The following is a 23,070-nucleotide window of genomic DNA, read 5'->3' on the forward strand; positions in this document are numbered from 1 at the left end:
AATCCAATGAGGAAGCCAGGAGAAACATCTTCTTTCAGAGAGTGGCGGTGAGACTGTGGAGAATGCTACCATTGGGAACAGCTGGGGCAAATGAAAGAGGGTGCATTTGAGGGCAAACGGGTGTGATGAATGTAGGAATTTCAGATATAGTGTATCACATGTTTTTGGTGCTGTAAGGGTTAAAAGCCTTGGTTAGTGTGTGACTGCTGCAATAGAGTTTTAAAAATCCTGGTTTGCAAGGCAACTAGACTTTTTGGAGCCAGAGGTGCAATTAAGGCATCGTAAAAGTTTGGGCAAATTAAGAGAGTTCTCTCTGAAGTAGTTAATGGGAGACATTGTTTTCAGTTTAGTGAGATCATGTAGTTAATGGGAGGAGTCAAGGGCTGAAGTAGTCAGGTGTTGAGGTTCAGGTGAAGTTCAGAGTTCGTCTAACGGTGGAAGGTGTGCTGAGAAAGACTCTAAAGAAATACAGCCAGAGATTCTGTATTATTCTGACAGGGTTCATGTTTATCTTTGCAAGCAGTCTCAAAACACATATCTGTCTGCTTACGGCGCTGAGGACCAGGGTTCGATCCCGCCCCCGAGTCACTGTCAGTGTGGGGTTTGCACCTTCTCCCCGTGTCTGCATGGGTTTCACCACCACAATTCAGAAAAGAAATAATTGGGTACTCTAAATCTCTGTACAGCAAGTATTCCAGAGTGTTAATAGTATTTAAAAATATACCGCAGGGCAAGAGTTATATCTGGGGGAAAGGCAATTATGATGCGATGAGGCAAGACTTAGGATGCATCGGATGGGGAGGGAAACTGCAGGGGATGGGCACAATTGAAATGTGGAGCTTGTTCAAGGAACAGATACTGTGTGTCCTTGATAAGTATGTACCTGTCAGGCAGGGAGAAGTGGTCGAGCGAGGGAACCGTGGTTTACTAAAGTAGTTGATACACTTGCGAAGAGGAAGAAAGAGGCTTATGTAAAGATGAGATGTGAAGGTTCAGTTAGGGCGCTCGAGAGTTACAAGTTAGCTAGGAAGGACCTAAAGAGAGAGCTAAGAAGAGCCAGGAGGGGACATGAGAAGTCTTTGGCAGGTAGGATCAAGGATAACCCTAAAGCTTTCTATAGATAAGTCAGGAATAAAAGAACGACTAGGGTAAGAGTAGGGCCAGTCAAGGGCAGTAGTCCGAGGAGATAGGTGCTAAATGAATATTTTTTGTCAGTATTCACACAGGAAAAAGACAATGTTGTCGAGGAAAATACAGATACAGGCTACTAGACTAGAAGGGCTTGAGGTTCATAAGGAGGAGGTGTTAGCAATTCTGGAAAGTGTGAAAATAGATAAGTCCCCTGGGACGGATGGGATTTATCCTAGGATTCTCTGGGAAGCTAGGGAGGAGATTGCTGAGTCTTTGGCTTTGATCTTTATGTCATCATTGTCTGCAGATGATAGCAAATGTTGTACCCTTGTTCAAGAAGGGGAGTAGAGACAACCCTGGTAACTATAGATCAGTGAGCCGTCCTTCTGTCGTGGGCAAAGTCTTGGAAAGGTTTATAAGAGATAGGATGTATAATCATCTGGAAAGGAATAATTTGATTAGAGGTAGTCAACACGGTTTTGTGAAGGGTAGGTCGTGCCTCACAAACCTTATTGAGTTCTTTGAGAAGGTGACCAAACAGGTGGACGAGGGTAAAGCAGTTGATGTGGTGTATATGGATTTCAGTAAAGCGTTTGATAAGGTTCCCCATGGTAGGCTATTGCAGAAAATACGGAGGCTGGGGATTCAGGGTGATTTAGCAGTTTGGATCAGAAATTGGCTAGCTGGAAGAAGACAAAGGGTGGTGGTTGATGGGAAATGTTCAGCCTGGAGTCCAGTTACTAGTGGTGTACCACAAGGATCTGTTTTGGGGCCACTGCTGTTTGTCATTTTTATAAATGACCTGGAGGAGGGCGTAGAAGGATGGGTGAGTAAATTTGCAGATGACACTAAAGTCGGTGGAGTTGTGGACAGTGCGGAAGGATGTTACAAGTTACAGAGGGACATAGATAAGCTGCAGAGCTGGGCTGAGAGGTGGCAAATGGAGTTTAATGCAGAAAAGTGTGAGGTGATTCATTTTGGAAGGAATAACAGGAAGACAGAGTACTGGGCTAATGGTAAGATTCTTGGTAGTGTGGATGAGCAGAGAGATCTTGGTGTCCATGTTCATAGATCCTTGAAAGTTGCCACCCAGGTTGAGAGAGTTGTTAAGAAGGCGTACGGTGTGTTAGCTTTTATTGGTCATGTTGCAGCTGGACAAAACTCTGGTGCGGCTGAGTATTGCGTGCAATTCTGGTCGCCGCATTACAGGAAGGATGTGGAAGCATTGGAAAGGTGCAGAGGAGATTTACCAGGATGTTTCCTGGTATGGAGGGAAGATCGTATGAGGGAAGGCTGAGGGACTTGAGGCTGTTTTCGTTAGAGAGAAGAAGGTTAAGATGTGACTTAATTGAGGCACACAAGATGATCAGAGGATTAGATAGGGTGGACAGTGAGAGCCTTTTTCCTCGGATGGTGATGTCTAGCAGGAGGGGACATAGCTTTAAATTGAGGGGAGATAGATATAGGACAGATGTCAGAGGTAGGTTCTTTACTCAGAGAGTAGTAATGGCGTGGAATGCCCTGTCTGCGACAGTAGTGGACTTGCCAACACTAAGGGCATTTAAATGGTCATTGGATAGGCATATGGACGATAAGGGAATAGTGCAGATGGGCTTTAGAGGGGTTTCACAGGTCGGCGCAACATCGAGGGCCGAAGGGCCTGCACTACTCTGTAATGTTCTATGTTCTATGTGTTAAAATGGATTGGGATCTGTGATGGGTTTGTTGTTTGAGTGGGAATAAAGATAGCAGTTAAGGGTTATTGTGTCACTGTATTGATTGGAATTTTTCAGGTGTAATTGTAAGCTATTGGCTTGTGTGATGTTGAAGATATTTCAATACTGTGTTCGTAATAAAGTTTGTTTTAATCTACCATGTCCCTATATTGCGTGAAACCAGTACTTATGGGGGAATGTAGAATTAGGGGGCACAGTTTCAAAATAATGGGTGTGGGATTCTCCGTCGGCTGACTCTGAAATCGCAAACAGCAATTGGCCGGAGAATCAGTTGTGAGGCCAAAATCACAGCCGCTGCCGGGCACCCGTGGGAATGCCATGCTCCGGTGCCTCGACAGTAATGTCAATACATTCTACTCCGCACGTACAGTGAACACCGTCAGCATATTATTAGCGGGCCTGACCCGGTATTCTCCGGGGCCTCCCCGATGCTCCGCCTCCACCGGGAGGAATTACTGACGGCGGGTTTCACTTGTGCTTCCAAAAATCGGGAAACAGGACCGTGGCTGTTGAGGCAGAGAGAGAGGGGGGGCACAGAGAGTGTCCAATATTGCTATAGTGTACTGACAGTTGTGCTGCTGGCCAATAGGCTTCTGCCAGGGCCGGGGGGAGGAGCGGGGTTTGGCTAGGAGGCGGGCCAGGTGGGTGGGCACAGAGCACCATTGTCACAGCCTGCAAGGCTGCACAAGACGCTGACTGGCCACTGTCAACTTCGTGCCATATAATGTGTCTATGCGGCTGCAGCTTGTCAGCCTCTTGAGTGTTAATTCTGACTCCGACGTATCCAACATTGTTTCTCATTGGAACTGATCATGTTCGACATGGCGCTGGAGCGAGCCAATTAATGGCTGATGAATTGCTCTGGGAATGGCACCAATTTTGCTGCTGTAGAACACCACTGATTCAGTCCCGGCATCAACACAGTTTCGGAAATGGAGAATCCCTGCGTGGGGGGTGTGTGTGTGTGTGGGGGGGGGGGTCTCTTTTAAGACAGAGATGAGGAAGAATTCCTTATCTCTGAGGGCTGTGAGTGTTTGGAATTCTCTTCCCCAGCGAGCAGTGGAAGCTGGTACAATCAATATATTCAAGACTGAGTTAGATAGATATTTGATTGATGAGGCAGTCGAGGATTCTGGAAGGACAGGCGGGAATGTGGAGTTGAGGCCACAATCCAATCAGCCATGATCTTATCAAATGGGGAAGCAGGCTTGAGTGGCCGAGTGGCCTGAGCTCTTATTTATTATGCAAGTACCTGAGGGAGAAAGGAATAAAAGGATATGTTGATAAGATTAGGTGATGCAGGTGGGTGTAGGACTGCATGGATCCTAATGACTGGCATAAACCAGTTGGGCCGAATGGCCTATTTGTGCTGTAAAATTCTGCCGAACAGGTTTCAGCATTCACAGATTGAGGGGGGAACATTTGGGGTGACTGCTCCTCATCACATGTACTCAGCACCCTCACAGCTGAGTTGTTGACTAACAGTCGCCGTCGAGGCGCAGTATGATTTGTAACTCGGCCAAATGATGACCTATTTTTGTTCCCCCTTGCAGGATTTGGTTCCTTTGTTGACAAGACAGTGCTGCCGTTTGTCAATACGCACCCGGAGAAGATGAAAAATCCATGTCCCGACAAAACCGAGGCCTGTCAGCCTCCTTTCGATTTTCGGCACGTCCTCAAGCTGACCGACGACGCTAACTTGTTCACGACAGAAGTCGGCAAGCAATCCATTTCTGGGAATCTGGATCCTCCAGAGGCAGGGCTGGATGCCATGATGCAGGCAGCTGTGTGTGAGGTTAGGCTGCATGTGACAGGCTCATTTCAGTGACAAGCTTACCTTACATACACACGTTGTCGACTGAGAAGTGCAGAAGATCAAGGCTTACATATTCATCAACCTCCCCAGTCAGTTTACTGCCTTTTGACAGCATCTTCGATATTATTGATGCACTATCAAATACGCAAAGACGAGAGTAGAATGTAATTGAGGCTTTATTACACTGAGATGTGTGGCCTCCTACAGCAGCTGACAAAATGGCTGCTGTACGGGGAGCACACATATTTGTACTCCGCCTACTGGGTGGAGCCAGCAGGCAGGGATCTACCCCCATACCTGTAGTACAGGGGCCTAACCATAAAACACCTATATCAACACCCTATATATACAATATATACATCAGTGATGACGACCACAATTATCTCACATCTGTTTGCCCTTCTGTCAGTAGAAACAGTTTTGTTTCTAATTCACTCTCTCAAAACCCTCGGGACTTTGGACACCTTTACTAAATCTCCCCTTAACTCTCTCTGGTCGAAGGAGAACAATCCCAGCTTCTCACACCTCTCTATGTAACGGAAGTCGTCTAACCCTGCTCCCATCCTAGTGCATCTTCCAGACCCATGACCGCTAACACGTAGAAGGAAAAGGGCAGCAAATACTTGGGAACACCACCCCCCGCAAGTTCCCCTCCAAGTCACTCACCATCCTGAGTTGGAAAGATTTTGCCGTTCCTTCACTGTCGCTGGGGCAAAATCCTGGAACTCGGTCCCTGACAGCACTGTGCGTGTACCTACATCACAGCAATTCAAGAAACTAGCTTACCACCACCTCCCCAAGGGCAATAAGGAATGAGTAGTAAATGCTGGCCTCGCCAGCGAAGCCCACATCCCATGAAAGAATATATTAAAATATATTGGCAACACAACTAACTCACAGAGTCGACCAACCCACTATTTCTTGACATAGTTACGACAACCTTGCTTCATATCCTGGACTTTAAAGACAAAAATTAAACTGTATTGAAATCTACACTTAATAGTTGTCAAGGTTTTCATTTCCATTTCCTTGTGAATCTGCATATCGTTAAACAACATGTTGCTTTTATATAATGCACTCTAGTGGTACACAAAGTCATAGAGATTTACAGCACAGAAAGAGGTCCTTCAGCACATTGGGCGGGGTTCCCTCATCCCACAGCAGAGTGTCCACACCGTCGTAAACGGGCCGCTGCCAGGACTAATTCTGGCCCCTACAGGGGGCCAGCACGGCACTGGAGCGATTCGTGCCGCTCCAGCTGCCGATCCTGGCGCGAACTGGGCGCCGCAGGATCCGTGCATGCCCAGTGGCGCCATCGCCAATGCACGCAGGCCTCCTTCAACAGGTCGACCCGAACGCGGGTCAGGCCGCATCGGAGGCCCTCCCGGGGTCGGTGCCCCCCCTGCCCCCCACAGGCCGCTACCCGACTCTTCCATGCTGAGTTCCCGCCGGCTGAGGGCGGGTTAGAACGGCGCTGGCGGGAATCAGCGTTTCCACAACGGCTGCTTGGCCCATCCCGGCCCGAGAATTGGCGGGCCGGCCGCATAGAGCAGCCCACGGCCAGCGCCACGCCAAACATGCCGCGCCAATGGCGCCGATTCTCCTCTCTGCAGAGATTCGAATGCCGGCATTGGGGCGGCGTGGCCCGGTCGCGGGCTGAGAGAATCCCGCCCATTGCGTCTGTACTGGCCATCGAGCACCTAGCTATTCTGATTCCATTTTCCAGTCCTTGGTCCGTAGCCTTGCCTGCTGTGGTATTTCAAGTGCTCATCTAATTGCTTCTTAAATGTTGTGAGGTTTCTCGCCTGACGGAACCATCAATTCACTAGACACATGTTTTAAGATATGAACAGTGGTTTTAATCTACTTACAACAGAGCCAGCCTGTTCCGTGTTGAACTCTTGATGAACTGAACGACTGGCTCTGAGCATTGGTATTTATACAGCAGTCCAGGGGGAGGAGTCGTGGGCGGAGCCAAGGGTGGAGCCCTGTACAAACTCCTAAGCATTCCCAGCTCTACTCCTCCTAGTGGTCGGGCAACGCAACTGCGCTTTCAAATGCATGGTCTGATGTATATACAATACAGTGTGAATTACGGAGTTACATTCACCACATCGCCTCTACCACCTTTTCAGGCAGCAAGTTCCAGATTCCCTTCACCCTCTTGGTTGTAAAGGTTTTTCTCAAATCCCTTCTATATCTCCTGAGGATCGCCATAAATCTATGCCCTCTGGTTATTGACCCCTCCTCTGGGGGGGAAAGGTTTCTTCCTATTTACCCTGTCTCTGTCTCTCATAATTTTGTACACCTCAATCAGGTCCCCCCTCAGCCTTCTCTGCTCTAAGGAAAACAACCACAGTTTAACTAGCCTCCCTTCATAGTTTGGGTTAAATCCTTCTTCCAAACAACCCCCAAAGCCCCTCGACCAGCTGTAGAATCTTTGATATCATGGATTACCAGGTGAACTCTGAATCCAGTGTTCAATTGTGGAAAATGGAAGTTGCCATGCAGCCACATGCTCAGAGGTATTTTGTTCAGCCACTGGGGGGCACAGTTGGGAAACAGGGAAGGGAGATGGCGGCAAGGTGGACTCATCAGTCGGAATTTCTTCACTAGTAGATCCACGGGGAGATGGAAGATCTCTCACCCTGTGCCTTTCCCTGAATTAATGCATTACAGTGGTAATGTTTAAAAACAAAATATTGATTCTGGAAATTGTTTTCAAGTAATTCAGCAAAATTCAAAAAGTCTTTGAAGGATGCGACAAAAGCTATAACTTTGTATATTCCCTGTGCATCAGCCTAAAACTAGCAATGTTGTTTCTCACAGAAGGAGATAGGGTGGCGTAATGTCACACGACTTCTTGTGTACACTTCCGACGATGGATTTCATTTTGCTGGGGATGGGAAACTTGGAGCGATCCTGACCCCAAATGATGGCCGATGCCATCTTAATAGAATGGGCATTTATGAAGATAACACTAAATATGTGAGTACAACTTTCCTATTGGTTGTTGGTGTGAACATAATCGTCTTGCTCAACGCAACGGTGTGGCCTAAATATTCCCATCTGGAAACTACCCTGCCAAGATTGAGACAGAGCTGTCGGTGTTTGTGTTCATCTGCCTTTCCTTGCTTTGTGCCAAGTACATCTGCTTTTGCCACTATTCCCACAGTCATCACTTCTCTCATCCTTATGAAGGCGTTGCCTTCTCAACCTTGCCTCTCGCCTGAGGTGTGGTGATCCTTGGGTTAAATCACCACCTGTCAGCTCTCCCCCTCAAAGGCCTATGGTCACCTGGGACTATGGCGACTTTACCTTCCCTTACTGTGTGACCATGGGGCAGAATGGGGCATGGGAAGAAAGGTTCAAAGCTTCACTCCCTTCACCACAGTGGCAGCAGTGCGCATCACTTACAGGATGCACTGTAGCAACTTGCCAAGGCTCCTTTGACAACACCTTCTAAACCTACAACCGCTAGCTTCTTGAAGGACAGGGGCAGCAAACACGTGGGAACACCACCACCTGCAAGTTCCCCACCACACCACACGATGAATACCTGATGATCTGCAAATTAGGGTCTGTGTCTGAATGCGAAGTTGAACAACTATTCCAGCATCTCTTGTGTAACATTATTTTATACCAATAATGGCCCCAGCGTTGCCCAGACAGGCACTGGAGGAATTGCTGTTAATGTATCTGGATTGATGGAACATTGTATCTTCTTTCTGTTGTTTCTTGGCCAGGACTATCCCTCTGTTGCTGAATTGGCTTCGAAGTTGGCTGAAAATAATATTCAACCCATATTCGCAGTCACAAGAAAAATAATGCCAGTATACCAGGTAATCATTTATGGTTCATGTCAACATGCCTGACAGCTGTTCTCAAAACAAGGCCAACGTGTCAGGCAAGTAGCCAAAGAAAGAGCAAACCAAATATAGAACTATCTTACTCTGCACAACATTTCACAGAACTGGGTCACTTTGGCAAACAACCATTCATAAAAGAATGGCTCTAATATGAAATGAATTCAATCATGCACAATTGACTTTTTACAGTTTAACAAAGCATAATACAGCACAGGAACAGACCCTTCGGCCCTCCAAGCCTGTGCCGATCACGTGTCCTATCTAGACCAACCACCTGTATCATTCTATACCTTGTCTGTTCATGTGCCTAACCAGATAAGCCTTAAAGGTTGCTAACGTATCTGCCGCAACCACCTCACTTGGCAGTGCATTCCAGGCCACCACCATCCTCTGTGTAAAAAAACTTCACCCGCACATATCCACTGAACTTATCCCCCCCTCACCTTGAACTTGTGCCCCCTTGTAATTGTCACTTCTGCCCTGGGAAAAAGCCTCCAACTGTTCACCCTATCCATACCCCTATTAATTTCATAAACTTCTATCAGGTCACCCCCTCAGCCTCCGTCTCTCTAGCGAGAACAATCCCAGTTTATTCAATCTAATACCCTCCATACCAGGCAACATCCTGGTAAACCTTTTCTGTACTATTTCCAAAGCCTTCATGTTCTTCTGGTAGTGCGGTGACCAGAATTGGACACTGGGCTGAATTTTTGCTCCAATTTTGGAGAACGTGCCCCAAGCATCTAGATTTCTGGTCTGGTCGGGGGAGAGGAGTGGGCGGGCGTATGCTACCTGGAGTTGGACCAGGTGAGGCTGAGGTTAGAAACAGGAAAGGAGAGGTCACCCTGTTGGGAGTTTTCTACAGGCCACCTAATAGTTCTAGGGATGTAGAGGAAAGGATGGCGAAGATGATTTTGGAAAAGAGCGAAAGTAACAGGGTAGTTGTTATGGGAGACTTTAACTTTCCAAATATTGACTGGAAAAGATATAGTTCGAGTACATTAGATGGGTCATTCTTTGTACAATGTGTGCAGGAGGGTTTCCTGACACAATATGTTGACAAGCCAACAAGAGGCGAGGCCACATTGGATTTGGTTTTGGGTAATGAACCAAGCCAGGTGTTAGATCTGGAGGTAGGTGAGCACTTTGGAAACAGTGACCACAATTCGGTGACCTTTACGTTAGTGATGGAAAGGGATAAGTATACCCCGCAGGGCAAGAGTTATAGCTGGGGCAAGGGCAATTATGATGCCATTAGACATGACTTAGGATGTGTTGGTTGGAGAAGTAGGCTGCAAGGGTTGGGCACACTGGATATGTGGAGCTTGTTCAAGGAACAGCTATTGCGTGTTCTTGATAAGTACGTACCAGTCAGGCAGGGAGGAATGGGTAGAGCGAGGGAACCGTGGTTTACCAAAGAAGTGGAATCTCTTGTTAAGAGGAAGAAGGAGGCCTATGTGAAGATGAGGCGTGAAGTTTCAGTTGGGGCGTTTGATAGTTACAAGGAAGCGAGGAAGGATCTAAAGAGAGAGCTGAGACGAGCAAGGAGGGGACATGAGAAGTCTTTGGCAGGTAGGATCAAGGAAAACCCAAAAGCTTTCTATAGGTATGTCAGGAATAAAAGAATGACTAGGGTAAGAGTAGGGCCAGTCAAGGACAGTGGTGGGAAGTTGTGTGTGGAGGCTGAGGAGATAAGCGAGATACTAAATGAATACTTTTCGTCAGTATTCACTCAAGAAAAAGATAATATTGTGGAGGAGAATGCTGAGACCCAGGCTATTAGAATAGATGGCATTGAGGTGCGTAGGGAAGAAGTGTTGGCAATTCTGGACAAGGTGAAAATAGATAAGTCCCCGGGGCCGGATGGGATTTATCCTAGGATTCTCTGGGAAGCCAGGGAAGAGATTGCTGAGCCTTTGGCTTTGATTTTTAGGTCATCATTGGCTACAGGAATAGTGCCAGAGGACTGGAGGATAGCAAATGTGGTCCCTTTGTTCAAGAAGGGGAGTAGAGATAACCCCGGTAACTATAGGCCGGTGAGCCTAACGTCTGTGGTGGGTAAAGTCTTGGAGAGGATTATAAAAGATACGATTTATAATCATCTAGATAGGAATAATATGATTAGGGACAGTCAGCATGGTTTTGTGAAGGGGAGGTCATGCCTCACAAACCTTATCGAGTTCTTTGAGAAGGTGACTGAACAGGTAGACGAGGGTAGAGCAGTTGATGTGGTGTATATGGATTTCAGTAAAGCGTTTGATAAGGTTCCCCACGGTCGGCTATTGCAGAAAATACGGAGGCTGGGGATTGAGGGTGATTTAGAGATGTGGATCAGAAATTGGCTAGTTGAAAGAAGACAGAGAGTGGTAGTTGATGGGAAATGTTCAGAATGGAGTTCAGTTACGAGTGGCGTACCACAAGGATCTGTTCTGGGGCCGTTGCTGTTTGTCATTTTTATAAATGACCTAGAGGAGGGCGCAGAAGGATGGGTGAGTAAATTTGCAGACGACACTAAAGTCGGTGGAGTTGTAGATAGTGCGGAAGGATGTTGAGGGTTACAGAGGGACATAGATAAGCTGCAGAGCTGGGCTGAGAGGTGGCAAATGGAGTTTAATGTGGAGAAGTGTGAGGTGATTCACTTTGGAAAGAATAACAGAAATGCGGAATATTTGGCTAATGGTAAAATTCTTGGTAGTGTGGATGAGCAGAGGGATCTCGGTGTCCATGTACATAGATCCCTGAAAGTTGCCACCCAGGTTGATAGGGTTGTGAAGAAGGCCTATGGTGTGTTGGCCTTTATTGGTAGAGGGATTGAGTTCCAGAGCCATGAGGTCATGTTGCAGTTTTACAAAACTCTAGTACGGCCGCATTTGGAGTATTGCGTACAGTTCTGGTCGCCTCATTATAGGAAGGACGTGGAAGCTTTGGAACGGGTGCAGAGGAGATTTACCAGGATGTTGCCTGGTATGGAGGGAAAATCTTATGAGGAAAGGCTGATGGACTTGAGGTTGTTTTCGTTAGAGAGAAGAAGGTTAAGAGGTGACTTAATAGAGGCATACAAAATGATCAGAGGGTTAGATAGGGTGGACAGCGAGAGCCTTCTCCCGCGGATGGAGGTGGCTAGCACGAGGGGACATAGCCTTAAATTGAGGGGTAATAGATATAGGACAGAGGTCAGAGGTGGGTTTTTTACGCAAAGAGTGGTGAGGCCGTGGAATGCCCTACCTGCAACAGTAGTGAACACGCCAACATTGAGGGCATTTAAAAATTTATTGGATAAGCATATGGATGATAAGGGCATAGTGTAGGTTAGATGGCCTTTAGATTTTTTCCATGTCGGTGCAACATCGAGGGCCGAAGGGCCTGTACTGCGCTGTATCATTCTATGTTCTATGTTCTATGTGACCGTGAAAACAATGTAGAGGCAGCCAGAGGGCACAGGGGCTGCCAGGTGACCTGGTGGGCTGGTTAACATGCTGGCCTTTGTGCTCTGGGACATGGCCCTGGTTGTGTCGAAGCCAGTAAAACAAAAGCAGCCTTCCCTCACCCCTTACACCCCCTCAATCCCTCACATTCCCCATGCCACATCCATGCCAACCTATGCTCTTCTAACCACCCCCGTGGCCTCTCTTACTTTCCATGTCAACCAATGCCCTCTGTTCATGACCCTTTATAGCCCTTATGCCAACTTAGTGCCAGCTCTTGCCCCCACTTACCACCCTTTGTTCTTGCACTCTCCATGCCAACTTACCCAGGATGCACCATTGGGCAGAAGTCTGAAACCATGCTGAGATTAAATTAAATGACGTTCTAAGTATCTGTTAAAGACTTCATTATTTTAAAGAAACATCTTCGTCAATTAAAAATCCATTCAATACATTTAAAACCCTCCAACTACTTTAACCCATATAAAACAAACATTTGTATTCAGAACCGCACACCAAAGAGAGTGAATCCCTTTTGAACCACTTAGAGTTGCCAATTAAACTGTGAACTTACAGCATCTTGTTCAACCCCTCCCCCCACTGTGTTAATGACAGTTTCTGGAAGCAGTCAATCAGCACTTATCCCATAATGTTAACCCTCAGAATAATGTCAACAAACAGCTCATGAAGTTGCAGGTGCCGATTGTCCTCGACTGAAAGCTTTTTTTTCAAAAAATGTAAAGATCGGGGTAGGATTATCCGTCGGCCAACGCCGAAATCGGGAAACGTGATTGGGCAGAGAATTGATTTTGGCGTTGATTTTCACGCCAAATCGCAATTCTCCAGTGCCTCGACAGCAGCATTAATATTAATGTGTTCCACTCTGCATACATTAAACACTCTTGGCATTAGCGGGCCGGGCCCAGAATTCTCTGGGTCCTCCGTGATGCTCCTTCTCTGATGGGCCGAGTTTCCGACGGCGCGGTTCACTTGTGCTTTTAAAAATCGTGAAACCAGTGTCATGGCTGCTGAGGGAGAGGGGGTACAGAAAGTGTCCAACATCGCCACAGTTTGCTAACAGTTATGATGCTGGCTGGGGGCTTCTGCCAGAACCAAGGGGGTGGCCATGGGGGTGGGCTGTGGGCTCGGGATAGACTGGCACAGAACACCATTGCCGCAGCCGGCAAGGCAGCCATATAGCTGCACATTCCGCTAAGAGCCCACTGTGAACTTAGGGCCACAGGCTGCAGAGGTGCCCCCCCAGGCCAACCCCTAGGTACCCTCTGGCCCTAGCCGACCAATCAGCTGTATTGGCACGCTCCAGCACGTGGGTGGGGATTGGAATGTGTATGTGCGGCTGCAACTTGTCAGCCTCCTGAGTGTCAGTCACGGACCCGGTGAATCTCGCACTGTTTTTCAATGGAATCGATTGTGTTCCACATGGCCCCGGTGCTAGCCCCTCCACAGTTGCTGAATCGATCCAGGTGTGGCAACAGTTTTGCTGTTGTGAAAGTCCACGAATTCTGGGTCGGCGTCAACACTTAGTCTCAAGAACGGAGAATGCTGCCGCAGAGATTCAAATGACTTGAAAGCCCCACAAAGCTTATCCACTTTTCATGCAAATTAATGTCTACTCTTAACAATCCCCAAAGGGTGCCTGGCCTCTCCCACAGGATACCTGACCTCTCTAAAGAACTCTGCTTGGTTTACAGGGGTGGGCAAACTTTTCTGTGCAAGGGCCACATTCAGAAATTCGCAATTTTAAAGGGCCGCATAGTATATTAAGTAAAATAATTAATATTTAAAATAGCCAAAATAAAAGGTTTTTAAAGAAAAAAAAAAGCAGTTAATTTTTATTAATTAATATTTTAAAGTAGAAACTTCACATGAAACACATGTTGTGCCGAGCAATGATCACCCTACTCAAGTCAACGTATCCACCCTATACCAGTAACCCAACAACCCCCCCCCCCCATTAACCTTAAAATGTAAAAAAAAAAAAATTTTTAATTTTTTTTTATGACTTGATCTTGGTGGGCCGCATAAAGACATTTGGCGGGCCGCATGTGGCCCGCGGGCCGTAGTTTGCCCACCACTGGTTTAGACTTTTTCCTCAAATGTGTAAAGCCACGAATTGTGTGTCAGAAACCTGGCTGATAAAGATTGCATCTAAGTGAAGGCAGCTGCACTTTTAAATGTGCCACTGCCTCTGTGAACCGGTTGTGTGTGAGGGGGAGGGTGGGGGAGGGTGGGGGAGGCAAGGAAAGGGAGTTGTCTTTTTGCTGCTACCCCTTTCTCGATGCTGGCTCCTTTGGTCGCTCAGTATCAATGGACACAACTACCCTCCCCAGCAGCTTGCAGGAAAACCTGGCGGGGTGGCCTTCTGAGAGCATATGAAAGCCTCCGGTTCCTGTCAAATCTCTGAGGCAGCACTAAATTGCAGGGCCTCAAGGATCATGAATGTCAATTGACCCAATAACTAATTGATATGTCATTGCGCTAGCCTAGAATCCTGTGTCAGCCCTCACACCCTCTGATTTAATCAGAGCACAGTAAGAAGTCTGACAACACCAGGTTAAAGTCTAACAGGTTTGTTTCGATTCACTAGCTTTCGGAGCGCAGCTCCTTCATCAGGTGAATGGTTAATCAGAGGAGATTCCTCCACTGCTGGGAGAGTGATGCTGGGCCGTGCCTCTCCTGCGACTCAATGGGCCTGAGCACCATGGTTTCCACGGCGGCGGGCTGCACTATATCCAGTCATATGTAGCTCACCAGAGAAGCCAGGATCAGAGTCAGGGCAACAAAACAGTTGAACTAATTTCACGCTCCTTTTAAATGCATCTCCCAGGAATTTATCCGATTGGACAGAGGTACATGATATGTTGGGCAAGAAGGAGAGGGGTGGGTTTTACTATTGTCATGTGAGTGTATCTTTAAGAAATGGGTGTTTAAGAAATGTACCTTTAAGAAATGGGTATTTATCAGTGATGCCAGAGTGTTGTCTGTCAGCTTTTTACTTTCGTTTTAGGTTGTTTGCTGCAGGGTGTGTTTTAGTTTCGTTTTCAGAGCTGTAGTCACAGCCAGAATGTGTATTTGTTTTTCGCTCTGTAATCCAAAGACTGTAAATCGATCCTTTGGTGATTTAAAACTAATAACTGCTCTCAATAGTGACTTTAACCTGATGTACCTCTGTTAAAAGTTTTTAAAAAGTCTTATGGATGTTTAAAGGACAGCTTAAGGATTACTTAGTGTTGTATTCTTTGGGGGTTATATTTGAATTGATGGTTGCTGCGATGTTCACTGTATATTTTAAAAAGGTTAACTTGAGTTCATAGAATAAACATTGTTTTGCTTTAAAAAATACTTTTCCATTTCTGCTGTACCACACCTGTAGAGTGGGCCGTGTGCTCCCATACCACAACCTATTAAAAGTTGTGGGTCAGCTGAACTCCATGATACACTTTGGGGTTCTCTAAACCCTGGCCCATAACACTATCATCAAAAACTATTCAAGGCATCCATGAATAATGGAGTCAAAGTCACTGCAGGATTTCCCTCGTACCTATCCATGTTAAGGCAGCTTTCTGGGATATCAGGGAGAAGGCACATGCCCAATTTTAAATATTTCAGCTTCCCACTTGAAGCATCACTGCTCCTGTTATTGCCGAGAATTATTTATTTTTTTTAAACACAGCCACGTTGTGACATGATTGAAGTAACAAAAATCATCTGTTTTCATTTCATTCCAGGAACTGAGCAAAATGATTCCAAAGTCTGCGGTGGGTGAGTTGAAGGAGGATTCCAGTAATGTGGTTCAGCTGATAACAGATGCCTATAATGTACGTTCTATTCAGTGAGAAGTTGAATCCATTTTAGTTTTGCGTGCTCAGAATACATTGTTCAGGAACACACCGATAATGAGTAGGCCATGCTACCATATCGTATTCTCAGTTCAGTATTCTCAGTTCAGCTGAAAAAAGACACATACTGTCAAAGTTTTTTGTCTTGCACACATCAGGACAGGTTCACAAGAAAGCAACAATTGATACTTCCCTTTAGGGAAGGAAACCTGTTGTCATTACCTGGCCTGGCCGACATGTGACTCCAGATCCACAGTCAGTCATGTGGTTGACTCTTAACCGCCCTCAGGGATGGGCAATAAATGCTGGCCAGCCAGTGATACCCACATCCCATGAACAAATTTTTAAAAAAGTGCTAATTCGTTGGCAAGCGGACTCTGTTTGGTAGAGGCGCTGCCATGGTGAATGTGCAAGTCTGCTGATAACTGACAGTTAACTGTCGAGCTTTGCTTCAATTCAAACCAGGCAGGTTGACTTTCATTGGTTAAGGGATTGCCCTGGGGAATGAACCAGGGAATGGCTGTCACCCATTAGTTCAGTCACAAAAGCTGCCATGTGTAGACATGCACCTTCTGTCGGCAAAGGAAGGGGCCTATGTGTGTGAATATATGTATCGTTGTTCGCTTTGAACTTTGATATTCTTGTGAATTGTTCTGATGCATGTACGGTGAAAAGCTTTGACAGCATCTGCCTTTTTTAGAGCAGTGCTCAACTTCTGTACTGCCAAACGACTATTCTCAGTTCATTGGTTCATTTCTCTTTTGCAGAATTTATCTTCAACCGTGATTTTAGCACACAAAAACCTGCCAACTGGAGTTCGGATCTCTTACACGTCACACTGCAGTGATGGAGAAACCCACAGTGATAAGGAGGGAACCTGTTCAAATGTGAAGATTAATACGGAGGTGAGTTCAAACTGAGAGTCTTAATGGTGGTCCCTGAGCTATGTGGGTCCATAGCCCCCACTCTTACACTAAAATACATTCTAGGTTGAAAGAAGTAGTCATTTCATAGAATTTACAGTACAGAAGGAGGCCATTCGGCCCATCGAGTCTGCACCAGCTCTTGGAAAGAGCACCCTACTCAAGGTCCATACCTCCACCCTATCCCCATAACCCAGTAACCCACCCAACACTAAGGGCAATTTTGGACACTAAGGGCAATTTAGCATGGCCAATCCACCTAACCTGCACATCTTTGGACTGTGGGAGGAAACCGGAGCACATGGAGGAAACTCACGCACACATGGGGAGGACGTGCAGACTCCACACAGACAGTGACCCAAGTCGGGAATTGAACCTGGGACCCTGGAGCTGTGAAGCAATTGTGCTAACCACAATGCCACCGGGCAATGTAGAAAGTTGGCTTGGCGACCGAAGCCAAAGGGTGGTTGTGGAGGGTTGTTTTTCAAACTGGAGGCCTGTGACCAGCGGTGTGCCTCAGGGATCGGTGCTGGGTCCACTGTTATTTGTTTTATATATATAAATGACTTGGATGAGAATGTGGAAGGCATGGTTAGTAAGTTTGCAGATGACACCAAGATTGGTAGTATAGTGGATGGTGAAGAAGATTATATAAGATTGCAACAGGAACTTGACCAATTCAGGGGCTCTTCAGAGGGGCTTGTGGAAAGGTGGGGGGATGTTTGTGACCGTGTTTGAGGGGCTGTTTGTCGCGGGGGGGTGAAAAAGGAGAAAAATCTGTGCAAACTGTATAGTTGATTATTGAGAAGTATGTTTCCCGGGATGTTTATTTGCTGTAACCTATTTTGATCCATGTTTGCAATAAAATACATTTTAAAAATAATAATGAGGAGCAGAGATAGTCGACATCTTTTCTCAAAGGTAGAGGAGTCTTTGAACTAGAGGGCATAGGTTTAAGGTGAGAGGGGAGAGATACAACAGAGACCAGAGGGGAACTTTCTTCATACAGAGGGGGGTGAGCATCTGGAACGGGCTGTCAGAGACAGTGGTAGGGCCGGGTACAATTTTGTTCTTTAAAAAGCAGATGGTTACAAGGGCTGGGTGGGTATAGAGGGATATGTGCCAAATACTGGCAAGTGGGACTAGCTTAGTGATAGAAACTGGGCGGCATGGACAAGCTGGGCTGAAGGGCCTGTTTCCATGTTGTAAACATCTATCAATTCAATGCGGGACTGTAAATCCAGTCAAGGAGCTCACATTCTGTGGGGCTTTTGTCATCCTCCTTCTGGGGTCTCTATCCAGAAGGCCATTCAAGAAGCCTCAGCCTAATATCCTTCATTAATGTTGATGCTGAAGAATTAGTTACTGGACACGTTGAACAGGTATCTCTCCAAAACAGTGGTCAGATTGTCTTAAAATCATTTGTACATCACTGCCAGGTAAAGCAAATCTAGATGTACCCCCCCCCCCCCCCCCCCCCCCCAAACCACCACCAGGATAGCGAATGGAGGAGCCCATAAAGTTCACCAGGTGCCCTTCCTCCACCTACCTGCCCACCCCCGATTTGTAGGAATTTTATCGGGACCAGGCAAGATCTGTGGAAGCCCGTCTGCTCCTGCCCCAATTGAGGGCCCGAAGTGGTCAATTATGACCCACTGAAGCGTTGTTTCCTTGCCTGTTTGCAATTTTGAGGCCGATGGGAAGTATACAGGGTATACTTGCAGATAAGCCAGCGTGGGCCTGGCACAGAACAAAGAACAAAGAGCAAAGAAAAGTACAGCACAGGAACAGGCCCTTAGGCCCTCCAAGCCTGTGCCGACCATGCTGCCCGTCTAAACTAAAATCTTCTACACGTCCTGGGTCCGTATCCCTCTATTCCCATCCTATTCATGTATTTGTCAAGATGCCCCTTAAATGTCACTATCGTCCCTGCTTCCACCACCTCCTCCGGCAGAGAGTTCCAGGCACCCACTACCCTCTGTGTAAAAACATTTGCTTCGTACATCTCCTCTAAACCTTGCCCCTCGCACCTTAAACCTATGCCCCCTAGTAATTGACCCCTCTACTCTGGGAAAAAGTCTCTGACCATCCACTCTGTCTATGCCCCTCATAATTTTGTAGACCTCTATCAGGTCGCCCCTGAACCTCCGTCATTCCAGTGAGAACAAACTGAGTTTATTCAACCGCTCCTCATAGCTAATGCCCTCCATACCAGGCAACATCCTGGTAAATCTCTTCTGCACCCTCTCTAAAGCTTCCACATCCTTCTGGTAGTGTGGCGACCAGAATTGAACACTATACTCCAAGTGCAGCCTAACTTAGGTTCTGTACAGCTGCAACATGACCTGTCTATTCTTATACTCAATGCCCCGGCCAATGAAGGCAAGCATGCCATATGCCTTCTTGACTACCTTCTCCACCTGTGTTGCCCCTTTCAGTGACCTGTGGACCTGTACACCTATATCTCTCTGACTTTCAATACACTTGAGGGTTCTACCATTCACTGTATATTCTCTACCTGCATTAGACCTTCCAAAATGCATTACCTCACATTTGTCCGGATTAAACTCCATCTGCCATCTCTCTGCCCAAGTCTCCAAACTATCTAAATCCTGCTGTATCCTCTGACAGTCCTCATCGCTATCCGCAATTCCACCAACCTTTGTGTCGTCTGCAAACTTACTAATCAGACCAGTTACATTTTCCTCCAAAACATTTATATATACTACGAACAGCAAAGGTCCCAGCACTGACCCCTGCAGAACACCACGAGTCACAGCCCTCCAATCAGAAAAGCACCCTTCCATTGCTACTCTCAGCCTTCTATGACCTAGCCAGTTCTGTATCCATCTTGCCAGCTCACCCCTGATCCCATGTGACTTCACCTTTTGTACTAGTCTACCATGAGGGACCTTGTCAAAGGCTTTACTGAAGTCCATAGGCCTTACTGAAGTCCATAAGCTTCCATCATTGGCCCCCTTTCCTGATTGGGTACCCGTCCACCTCCCCATTTGCCTCTCCAACCCTCACTTTACCAACATGACCCCCATTCCTCCTCGCACCCCTCCCCGCACACCGCAACGTGAATGCCCCTTCTCCCCACTGTGGCCCCCCCACCCAGAATTCAGTTTTGTTCTGGGCTCACTTCATTTCGACTCTTTGGACTAGCTGTAGTCCCAACAGTGGCCACCATCTTAAAAAGGCCATGCCTTATATCCACAAAAGAAAACAGACCGAAATGGACAACAAGAAGGTAAAACGCATAGATGTCAACCTACAAGATGGAGATAGAGGTGAGGCCTTTAACGGCAGGCCCATGGAGACAGGCTTTTCCAGTTATCGATTGCTTGTGAGCGTAATATACAAAACCTGACAGTGGCAATTGTGGCTTTCTTTTTCCAGATAAGTTTCACAATCACAGTGACTGCAGACACGTGCCTCACCAAAACAGAGTCCTTTGAGATCAGACCCTTGGGTTTCACGGAGAAGTTGGAAATTTCACTGCAAATGCGGTGTGACTGTAAATGTGATGACAAGCCTGAATTATCCACTCACTGCAACAACAAGGGTAGAGTCAAGTGTGGTGTATGCAGGTAAAATACTGGGACTAAAATTCCTTAAATCTCTTTCGTCTCCCTTGATGAACACTTCTTTTCCTTTCAACTATTCTGAGGCCGTGATAATCTCACGGCAACCTTTTGGTCAATGTTTTAATACTCGACTCACTGCAAAAGTTTATTTGGCAATGTTCCTATGGAGTGCCTTGGCACATGTTGCTACTTTAAAGGTGCCATATAAATGCAGGCTGTTGTTGACTGTGCCAGCACTGCTCCCTGTATATGTGGAGGGTGTGCCTGCTCTGGAAATGATACAAGGGGAAAGCTTACTCTGTGATCCTTCTCATTCCACGGCTTTAATCTCTCTCTCTTTGCAAATCTTGTTTTCACACTTACTCCCTTCTGTTGCCATGGTTATCGGTCCTCTGAAGCTCATTTCAAAAATATTCAAAAACAAAGATTCAAAAACAGCTTCTTCCCCGCTATTACCAGACTCCTGAATGACCCTCTGATGGACTGAACTGATCTCTCCACGCAGCTTCTCTACTGTTGTAGCACTACAACTGTATGCTTTACCCAATGTTGATGTCTATGTATTAACATTGTGTATGTTTCGTATGTCCTATGTTTTTCATGTATTGAACTATCTGCCCAGACTGTATGCAGAACAATACTTTTTACTGTACCTTGGTATACGAGACAATAAATCTAAATCTAAACCATTTTAAACTCAAAGTATCTTGTCAGACATAATCTTCTTCCTCCCTACATCAGGTACTGGGCCCTAAGAGGATCATGGACTTCAATTGGGATTAATCCATGATTAAACTTGGCCAAGTACCGCAGTGGTTTGCTGTTAATTTGTACATTGTGAGGGCAGCACAGTGACTCAGTGGTTAGCACTGCGGCCTCACGACGCCGAGGTCCCAGGTTCGACCCCGGCTCTGGGTCACTGTTTGTGTGGAGGTTGGACATTCTCCCTGTGTTTGCGTGGGTTTTGCCCCCACAACTCAAAGATGTGGAGGGTAGGTGGATTGGCCACACTAAATTGCCCCATAATTGGAAAAATGAATTGGGTACTCTAAATTTAAAAATTTGAAAAAAAAACTTCTACAGTGTGGCTGACCAGGAAACCCGGCCATTCCTACCGCAGGCTGAGAATCAACCTGGTTAACAGTGTTATGAATACACCTTCCAGAGCCATCAAGCCCTGAAGTGGCACTTGAACCTGGAGATTCTGGCCTTTAGGTGGGGATCACGACCACTGCACCACAAGACTTCCTGCCGCTCCCCCGCCCCATCCCCAAAACATCCTCACTGCGCTGAAATCATATATTGATGCACTGCCACCTTCTTTCACTTATTCCTTCATACATTCGTCCCCAGGATTGCAAGTCCTTAGACGTTCTCGTATAAATCAAAAGATTCTAAAATCTAAGCTCGGCACCGCCTTTTTTGATTTTGCCTTTTTTTCAGTCTTAGCGCTGGCGTAGAATTTGACCATTCAGCTTATTTGAAATGCTACGCCAAAATGAAGCGGAAAGTTTATACCAAAGCCAGGCTCCATCCTGCAAAGCCCTTCAAACTCTCTCTACGTGCTGTGGAAAAGTGCCTTGTTCTGATCGCTCTGTAAAAATACACTTGCGATTTGGAAGTCAGTATGTGGCGGATACAACCAACCAGTCCCTTCCCCAAATGGTCTCCCTTAATACGGGTGTTTAGGCAATAATTATTCAGTTTGATTGCTCTCTCTCTCTCTCTGCTCTCGAAGATCATGAAACCCAAGTTCAATCTTTCCTCACTCAACGTCTGCACACAAACATTTCTCAAACCATCACAATCCAAGCCTGATTTCTTATCTGGAACCCAGGGATGTTCATAGTTAAAAATTGTGTGCCAGCGTGACTCACTTCAATATGGGAACAAAATGGGTGGGCAAAGTCCCGTAATTGGATTTTTAAAAATATCTATTCATAGGATGTGCCTGTCACTGACAAGGCCAAGATTAGTTGCCCATACCTAATTGCCGTACCCAAAGGTGTTTCGTTCAGCCATTTCAGAGGAGTAGCCAAGAATTAACCACATTACTGTGGGCCTGGAGTCACATGTAGGCCAGACCAGGTAATTCCCGAGTTCTTTTATTGAATTCCAGATTTCAAACCTGGCGTGGTGGGATTCAAACCCGGGTCCCCAGAACATTACCCCAGGTCTCTGGATTACTAGTCCAGTAGCGACAATACCTGCCTCCTCCCCAGGGATCGGTATTATTTTCATTACCATTTCTTTACCTGTCACTCATCTTCAAAATCCTGAGAAAGCAATTCCAAAAGTTCATCCCACCGTGTGGGAAACTGACTTTTGGCAAGACACCAAGTTAAGGTGCGCCCGCCCGCCTGTCAAAGCTTCCCACAGCTGGTGTGTCGGAAGGTTACGCCCGTTAACTCTCCTGCTCTCTGCTGATGCTGCTTGAACTGCTGCGTGTTTCCAGTATTTCCTGTTTCTATTTCTGATTTCCACATCCGCAGTATTTTGTAACATAGAATTTGCAGTACAGAAGGGGGCCATTTGGCCCATCAAGTCTGCACCGGCCCTTGGAAAGAGCACCCCACTTAAGCCCTCCACCCTATCCCGTAACCCAGTAACCCCACCCAACCTTTTTGGACACTAAGGGCAATTTATCATGGTCAATCCACCTAACCTGCACATCTTTGGACCATGGGAGGAAACCGGAATGCCCGGAGGAAACTCACGCA

The 23,070-nt window shown here is 46.5% G+C and overlaps 1 protein-coding gene across 1 annotated transcript in view; it reads left to right on the forward strand.

Annotated features, from left to right (window-relative positions):
- LOC119959306 (integrin beta-2-like) overlaps positions 1-23,070 on the forward strand; it is a 121,150-nt gene that overhangs the window by 63,707 nt on the left and 34,373 nt on the right. The window contains exons 6-11 of the mRNA XM_038787615.1: positions 4,421-4,662; positions 7,513-7,671; positions 8,430-8,525; positions 15,727-15,816; positions 16,605-16,742; positions 20,163-20,353. Of these exons, the coding sequence (XP_038643543.1) occupies positions 4,421-4,662; positions 7,513-7,671; positions 8,430-8,525; positions 15,727-15,816; positions 16,605-16,742; positions 20,163-20,353 (916 nt within the window). The remainder of the gene's footprint in view (positions 1-4,420; positions 4,663-7,512; positions 7,672-8,429; positions 8,526-15,726; positions 15,817-16,604; positions 16,743-20,162; positions 20,354-23,070) is intronic.

This window comes from Scyliorhinus canicula, chromosome 2 (genome assembly GCF_902713615.1).
Source record: "Scyliorhinus canicula chromosome 2, sScyCan1.1, whole genome shotgun sequence".
NCBI classification, from domain to species: Eukaryota; Metazoa; Chordata; class Chondrichthyes; order Carcharhiniformes; family Scyliorhinidae; genus Scyliorhinus; species Scyliorhinus canicula.